An 8994-nucleotide genomic window follows, 5' to 3' on the forward strand; every position below is an offset into this window, starting at 1 on the left:
AGAAGAATAATAAAATATAATAAAGAATTACAACAACATACTCTGATTGCTTTCAGCAATCAGACAAAAAAACAATATTACATTTAGAAAAAAGGTGTAGAAAAGCTTGTTTGCACAAATGTCACCTGTGAACATTTGCGCAGGTAGTCGAGCGCCGGCAGGCAGAGGTCTGTGGAGCTGTACGCAGACGCATGAACGCAGTCGCCGATCTCCTTACAGTCCACCTCTCCTACAAAGTAAAACATTAACAGAAAAAACAAATCATTTCCTTATAAAACAAAGATTTGTCATTTTTAACGAATAAAAACTAACGATTCAGATTTTTTTGAAGATTAAAGCCAAACGGATTTTAAGTGTTAAAGTTGTGACGCCAACACTGCATGCACTAATCCATGAAAAGTGAAGACGTAATACATTTAGGGAGAAATTCTGGGGGTAAAATCCGAGACCCACCCAGGCCTTTGACGAACTTCATGAGACACATGATGTAGTCGGTGGCGGCGTTTGCAAACACTTGGATGTTGTCGGTGTTGATGAAGGCCTCAAAGACGTCAAACACTGGCGCCTGGGACTTCCCTGCACGGAGAAAGAGACAAACTATGAATAAAATAATAATAATTCAACTATTTTGCCAACTACGCTCCTCACCCATGGAGTATTCCCCCAACAGGTATTCTTTGGTCTCAGTTTTGCTGCCGTGGACCGTCCTGAGAGCGCTGAACAGAGGCCTCCACCCCGACAGGATCTGTGGCGAGCACATCTCCACCAGCTCTCCGATCGACGTCACCACCTGGTCCTGCACGTCCTCGTCGCACAGCTCCAGCTGCATGATGTGCTCGAAAGGCCGGAAGAGCGCCTCGTTGAAGTGGAAGTGAGGGAGCTCCGCCCAGCTGGTCAACACCTCCGTCAGGACGTCGTGGAGGAAGGACACGGCTTTCTGGGACACATGTCGCTCTTTGTGACACGCAGCCTGAGGAAAATACACAATGGTTGGGAGGAAGTCGTGCAAAAGAAGAAAGCTTTATGATGTCAGTTATGATGCAGCACAGTCACATGACGAAATCTATTGATGCTCACATTTCCTCATTCGTGACAACTCTAAACTTTATATTTTTCAATACATTTTATACAGTTTCCACCATCATCTGAGCGGAAATATATACATTAGGGCTTCACTAATTATTATTTTAACAGTCGACTAATCACAGATTATTTTTTCCGGTTAGTCACTAATTAGATCATGCACAAGCAACAGCATAAGCTAGCTAAAAACTAGATAAAAATTACCTGTGATTATGCTAAAAGCAGAGCACTGCCAGAGAGTCTGCTTAGGATGTTTATTTTTAGTTCTGAAGATTTAAATCATAGAAGGAGATTTGATTTCAAGTACCCAGTTGTTCGCACCACGTTAAAACAAATGTGTTTTTCTTTTATTGGTGTAAAACCTTGGAACTTACAAAAAAATGATTTGAAAAGTTTACAAATATTCTCCGATTTAGGAATATGTTTAGGAGAATTAAATTGGAAAGTTATGTCAAAAAAATTGATTTCATTTATTTTTTGTTTGTTTGATTATATTGTTTTGCTTGTGAATGGCCAACGGTGGGCCATCTGTACTAAGTATATTTATATGTATATACACACACATGAGTATTTTGATTTAGCAGGGGCAGGCATAAAATAAGAACATTGTTCTTCCATCTGCTCCTTTTCATTCTTGAAGTTGTAGGTCTGTGTTGTATCCTCTATTGGATTTTGTGTTTTTGATGTTCCTGCTGCTTCACGAAAGGAAACAAGTAAAAATAAAGAAAGAAAGAAAGAACGCTAGTGTGAATGCTGTAAGTTGAATTTGGCCACTGAAGATGCTGAAATCAATAGCTGAAAACGCTGAAGCTGATAGCAGCTAAAATATTAGCTAAATGCCAAATTAGCCTAAAAAACTGAAAAAAGCCTACGTTAGATAAAAAAGCTAGCATGTTGTTGAAACATTTGTTAAACTCCAAATTAGCCTTAAAACCTTAATAAATACTAAAATAGTCCAAAAAGCTAGCATAATGTCATTATGACTTCCTTCTTATTTAATGAAAGATCGGGAACGTTTTTAAAATAGCTCAAAAGACGGCTCCCCCCACCTCCACCAGGTGTGGCGCCACCACGCTCCAGGCCCTCATCATGTGAAGCAGAGGCCGGTTCTTGTTCCTGACGATCCGCAGCATGGCCTCGCCCAGACGGAAGAGATGCAGCGTGCTGCGGCGGTCCAGAGTCGACTTGGCTTCTCCTGCAGACAGAATTAAGACACAGGTCGGCCTTTCTTACCTTTGATTTTGGACATTTTTCATTAAAATGACTGAACAAAAAGTCTTGAATGAAAGCAAAACAGATGTTTTCAGAAACAATCATCAGTAAGCTTTAAAAGCGGATCAGTTTCCAGGAGGAAACGTGGCGTTTGTGCGTTTACCTGGCATTGCCAGCGAGTAGTCTCCAGTATCTGTGACAGAGTCAAACAGCTGAGACTGAGACGCTTTTCTGAGCTGCTGCAGGAACCCAACCAGGCCCACCAGGTTCAGCTTGCTGGCTGCTTCTTCAAACAACCTAAAAACATCACGCAAACGTTCTCACTAAAGGGTTTTAATACATGGGATGTATACACTAAACTAAACAGATGAAATTGATTTATTGTCTGCAAGTTAAATTCAAATTGCAATAAAATATAATGAACTGGAATGTTTAATAAAACAGTTGAAAGTGGGGGCCCTGTTAGCAGATGCTTTGTGAAGTGTTTACTATGTTTTGGCAGCACTTTCAGATTGTAAATGTGTTCAGTCCATCTGCTTCAAAAGATCAGAGGGAACATTTTTGATTCCCTCCAAAAGCAGCCCAGATAACGGCTTACATAAGAGATGATCCTTGGAATAAATCCACACTCAAATCCTCCATTTACTGCAGCTGTGTGTGTTAGTGTGTGTGTGTTTGCATATGTGTGTCAAAACACAGGCAGACAAGACTTTATTTATTTATTTAGGAGTCTAAAAGCCAAAAGAAGTTCTGAAATCAGAGCTAATGTTCATCAGAAGCCATCTGTGCACCAGTGCTGCCATCTAGTGGTTTCCTAAAACCTGCAATTTGAATAAAACGATATGAATTTACAAGTTTTACAAAAATCTCTTAATCTGACTGTTAGCATGTTGGAGAGTCGGTACCAGAACATGCTTTTAAAATGTTCATCTACAGTTGTAGAAGTTTTTTATTTTATATATCTCCACTAATAATGAAAAAAAGTCTGTTGATAAAACCTGTTTTCTGTTGTCACTTCAGATGAAAGGACCGAATGAGTTATAGTTGTTACTTTTTTATTATTAATTTCTGCATTTTTTTTTTATTTTATTTTTTTTTATGCTGAAGTTAATCAGGAAGTTGACCAAAAAAGATTCTTTAAAAAGGCCAAATACTATTTCTTTCTATCTAAATGTTTGTATTTTATTCGTTTTGTTGATTCTCCGGTTCTAAAAAAAAGGTGATTTATTACAGATAATTTTATTTTCATTTATCTAGCAAAAAGACAAACATATAGGAGCTTTAAAAACATATTTAATAGTAAGATTCATGGTTCAATCTGTGAATCGAATCGCCGCTTTTGTAATGATCCACAGCAGAAGGTTAACAAACTAAAACTCTTCATCTCTGTTATTCTACAGTAGCAGAATAAACAACAACAGAGTCGGGGTTCAGGGAAAGATTTGGTGATATATTGCATTCATTTACTTGCATTGATTGAAAATACTTTTAGAACCTTATTGGTTAAGGCACATGGATTCTATTTTTAAATATATTTTGTTGTGGAATTCAGACAATGTTGACTGTTACCTTTAAAAACAAATATTTTTTTAAGTTACCAAAAGAAAAGCGGCATGAATTTGTGGGTAAAAGCGACTTGTTGATGAGATACAGTTCTAGTGCTTAATGTTGTGATCATTAAATAAAATCACCTTACTATTTTATTAAAATGAAAGATGGATTAATATTCAGGTTGAACTTCTTTTTCTAAATTGAACTCTTAAAAAAAAAAAGAAAAAAGAAAAAAAATGTTCCGGTGCAGTCTTGGGATAAATCGCGATACGTATCATACTGTAAGACAAACACCGCGATATGTATCGTATTGTGAGACACATATCGCAATACGCATCGTATTTTGAGACACATACCTCGATTTGTTTCATATTGTGAGCCCATACCACGAGACGTATTGTGAGACACATATCGCGACATTTATGGTATTCTGAAACACATACTGCAATACGTAAACCGCAATACGCATAGGATCATGAGACACATATCGGAATACGTATGATATTGTGAGACGTACCGCAATACGCATCGTATTTTGAGACGCATACCACGATTTGTTTCACATTGTGAGACACATATCGCGATAAGTATCGTATTGTGAGACACATATCGGAATATGTATCGTATTGTGAGACACATATCGCGATAAGTATCGTATTGTGAGACACTTATCGCGATAAGTATCGTATTGTGAGACACATATCGCGATAAATATCGTATTGTGAGACACTTATCGCGATAAGTATCGTATTGTGAGACACATATCGCGATAAATATCGTATTTTGAGACGCATACCACGATTTGTTTCACATTGTGAGACACATATCGCGATAAGTATCGTGTTGCGAGACACATATCGGAATAAGTATCGTATCGTTTGACTCTTGTCGATACACATCCCTAACTATGAGCACAAAAGTTAAGACTGACTTTCTTTGTAGCTCATTTTAAATCTACTCTTTGGCATTCCCTCTAAAACCTTTTCTTTAAAGTACTTTTTTACTAATATAACGCCTCCAGTGATGTTAGATTAAGCTGACAGTCAAACTATTTTTAGAGCATTTTCAGTTTTTTCAAAGTATTTATATTTTATCAACCAAAATTCTTTTGAAAGAAAATGTTGACTTTGTCTATCTCCTGGACTCGTGTCCTACCTGTCAGCCTGCGTCGACAGCGTACAGACAGCCTTGGCGGCGCTGGTTCCGGTCATCAGGCTGCCGCTCCTCAGGTCCAGGCCCCGCCCCCCCCTGCTGCTCTCCTTCAGCAGCTCCTGGATGGACAGCGGCTGGATGACGGGCTGGCTCAGACTCAGCTCTGCGGCCTCCGGGCTGGGCTCACAGCTCAGCTCCAGCCCCAGGTCGACGGCGGCGGCCTGCTGGCTCTGCTGGGTGATGGTGGTCAGAGAGGACGGCTGCGAGGAGCCGTCACTGAAGTGGGTGTGCTCCAGCGAGCTGATGTACTCCGTCACCCTGGGAGAAACATACTTCAAGTTCTTTCAAGATTGAATCAACAGAATGAATTTTTATGAATGCAGTTCCACCTGAAGACGTGCGGCCAGCAGTCGTGGTTATGGCTGCCCATCTCCAGGCCTACATTTAGGATGGCGTCCATGCACAACACGTGCGCGGTGTGCAGGCGGACGCCCTGAGGACGACTCATCTGTTCCAGTCGCTGCTCCACACGATGCTTCACTAAAGGAAAAGGTGACAAAATGACCAAATAAAACCACAGACACAGATTAACGTTTTAGATTCTGAGTGGAATAGAAAAAGTGGATTTGCTCAATTATAATGGAGGAATTCACAACCAATAGCAACAAGGAAAAATGTGATGTGAGGAAGTCTTTAAATTCTAAAACTTGCTCAAAAGATTTATTTTATAGGAAAAAAGGATATTTAAACCACGTTTCCAAAAGCTGGAAATGTTAGCTTAATTTAGCGTTATATTGGGATTCTCTAAAATCGTCATCGCTTTCTGTCAATCAACGGGTGGCTACAGCAGCTCTGTCTCAAATTTTACTTTTCAATGGATCTACAACCAATGGCGCCCCCCCCCCGCTAAAGAGGTACAGGTCAGTATTGTTTAATGGGTCCATTTTTACAATGGAAATGCTCAAAATACCGGACCGGAAAAAAGGTTTTAGGGAATAAATGCTATTACGAAAGCTGAAGACGGCCTATACCAGTCTTTGGTTTTTTTTTTACCTTTTTCTCATGATAATGAGAACCATTATCTCGTTATCATGAGAAAACAAATTTCTTTTTCCAATGAAAACGAGATAATGAAGAATAGACTACGGCGTCCCTCTCTCTCTCTCTTTCCTGCTATGAGATGGTGAGACTTTACCTGCTTTATTTCTCTTTATTTTGTGATTAATACAGACCATAATCAATTTTTCCTGGGCAGACAAGCGTCTCTGCCTGACGAACACCAGAAGAACTTATCGATTCATAATTGATTCATTTAATTGTGTTCAACAAACTGATTTGTTTTGCTGCAGATTGTAGAAAAATTACAAAAGTATTGAACTGAACTGAGTTGGGCTTCATCTCTGATGTCCAGAGATGAAGGGAATTAAGGCATTTGAGGAGTGTAGATCCACTAATGAATAAATACATTTTAAAAAGTCTAAAAAAAAAAACAGCTTTTGTTGCTTTGAGTATTTTCTTTTGCTGTTTTTGCTGTTGACTCCAAAGTAAAGAAATTACTTTGATAAAAATAACGAGATAAAGTGTCGGCATCTCAGTGCGGGAAATGGAGAGAAAGACACTACAGTATATTTTGTTCTCTTCTAGTAAAGAGATCCACTATCTCGTTATCACGAGAAAACAGTTTGTTCTCTTGTGAAAACAAGATAGTGAATCTCATTATCACAAGAAAATTAAGTTTGTTTTCTTGTAATAACAAGATCCATAATCTCTTTATCAAGAAAAAGGAAACGTTTATCTTCTTGTGACAATGAGATCCACTATCTCGTTATTACAAGAAAATATAGTTTGTTTTTGTGATAATGAGAAACATTATCTTGTTAACACAAGAGGACAAAGTTTGTTCTGTTGTGATAACAAGATAAATTATCTCTTCATCAAGAGAAAACAAAGTTTGTCTTCTTGTGATAAGATTAATTATCTTGATATCAAGAGAAAGAGTTTTTTTTCTGTGATAACGAGAAACATTATCTCGTTATCACAAGAAGATGAAGTTTGTCTTCTTGTTTTCACAAGACGACAGACTTCATCTTCTTGTGAAAACAAGATCCATTATCTCTTCATTGAGAGAAAACAAAGTTTGTCGTCTTGTGATAATGAGATCCATTATCTCGTTATCACAAGAAAACGGTTAAAAAAAAGCTAGGGCAGGTCGTTTTTAGCTACAACCTTTTCCTAAAAACACAGAAAAAGTGTATTGTTATTTGTGTACAACGACAACCTTATAGTGTGAATACAGTCACAAACCTGCTTTTTTTATTTTTTTATTTTATAAGTTAAAATTAAATTAAAGCTTTTTTTAGATGTGATTACAGATTCATCAAACCGCCACAAGATGTCAGTAAAGCTTCATTTTTTTGCAAAAAAGCAGCCAAACAGAATATCTATGTAAAAATGTGAGTTTTAGACTTTGTTGACTCATTTTTTCATTGGTAAAACCCTGTGCTTGGATTATGGGCTGCAGCTGGTTTTGTTGTCGTTTAAATACCCTGTGAGATGGCGTCTCCAGACTCTCCCGCCTCCTTCTCGTCCTTGTCTTCCTGCACACAGGAGGCGGCAGCCATCTGGGCTAAAGCTGAGGCACAGTTGGCAGCCACACCTAGAAGACGCACAACATGCACACACACTGTGCTTCATCCACACTTTCTTGTCAAAATTTATCAAAATTTATTTTTCTCGGCGACGACATTGTTCAACCCACCGAGGCTGGAGCTGAGCGCCGCCGCTTTGCGCAGGCCGTCTAAACTCAGACAGATGGTGTCTCTCTCCCTCTGGCTCTGCTCTTTGACGCCCTCTGCCCCCAGGATGAAGGCCAGGCCCTTGGAGCTGCCCGCCATGCGACCCGTGAGCGGCGTGGACAGCACATCGATCAGGTTCTTCCACACACCGGTGAGGATGAAGCGCGAGAACACAGCTCCTAAAAACATAAAAATAAGACCAGGAAAGATTATTCTAACTACTTAGATAATAGGAGGTATAAAAACGTTACAAATTACATCTTTAGTAATGTTTCTAAAAACAAACATTACAGAAATATTAGTGATAAAATATTTAACTATTGTAAGATGAACTAGATTCATAGCATTACCTGCAATAATGCACGTGTGAATGTTAAAAACTGAATGTGGCCGCTAAAGATGGCAGAGTTGAGAGCTGAGAAAGCTAAAACTGAAAGATTGCCAAAATATTGGCTAAAAGATAAATTAGCTAAAAACTTGAAAAATGTCTAATCTTGTCAAAACAGCTAGCATAATGTTAAAACATTAGCTAGACTCAAAATTAGCCAAAACAAATTTAAAAAGTGAAATAAACAGCTAGCATAATGCTGAAATATTAGCTAAACTCAAAATTGGCCAAAAATGAAAAAAATTCTAATTTTGACAAACAGCTAGCAAAATGCTAAAATATTAGCTAAACTTGAAATTAGCTAAAAGAAAAAACTGGAAAAAGTCAAAATTCATCCATAAACAGCTAGGATGTTGCTAAAATAAAATAAAATTACCCTAAAACCCAGTAGTTGAAGATTTTGGAGTTTGAATGGTGTCTCTTGCTGTAAGTTTGCAGAAGTTCAATAAGTTTCAAAGTACACAAAGTTTTTGAAGGATTTTAGCAATTTCTTATTCAGTTTCTAAGGGGCATATTTTGCTAAATATTTTTTTAAAATTATAAAGTTTGTAAATGGCAAATATACAAGGATTATTGTCATCTTGCAAACATTAGGATTTTTTTAACCTCTGACACTTTTGATTGACCTGTTTTTCCAAGTTTCCATCTAGTTTTAGTCCTGACGATTCCGTATCTCTGACCCAAAACAGAGATAAATCACTCAAATCTACACACTCATCCTCTGAGACGTCAGTCACTTTTGAACATTTGGAACATTTCACAGAGTCATGACCTGCCGTCACGGTGTCGCCGCCGTCTTTGGCACAGCCCAGA

General features: G+C 38.2%; 1 protein-coding gene across 1 annotated transcript in view; it reads right to left on the reverse strand.

Moving 5' to 3' along the window:
- The window catches only part of arfgef3 (ARFGEF family member 3), a gene marked incomplete in the record, with an annotated part of 60351 nt that overhangs the window by 17815 nt on the left and 33542 nt on the right, over positions 1 to 8994 (reverse strand). The window contains 9 exon segments of the mRNA XM_024296776.2: positions 126 to 229; positions 454 to 576; positions 649 to 970; positions 2133 to 2278; positions 2459 to 2592; positions 5002 to 5316; positions 5388 to 5538; positions 7544 to 7654; positions 7757 to 7972. Of these exon segments, the coding sequence (XP_024152544.1) occupies positions 126 to 229; positions 454 to 576; positions 649 to 970; positions 2133 to 2278; positions 2459 to 2592; positions 5002 to 5316; positions 5388 to 5538; positions 7544 to 7654; positions 7757 to 7972 (1622 nt within the window).

The sequence above is a fragment of the Oryzias melastigma genome, linkage group LG15 (assembly GCF_002922805.2).
Source record: "Oryzias melastigma strain HK-1 linkage group LG15, ASM292280v2, whole genome shotgun sequence".
Lineage (NCBI taxonomy): Eukaryota > Metazoa > Chordata > Actinopteri > Beloniformes > Adrianichthyidae > Oryzias > Oryzias melastigma.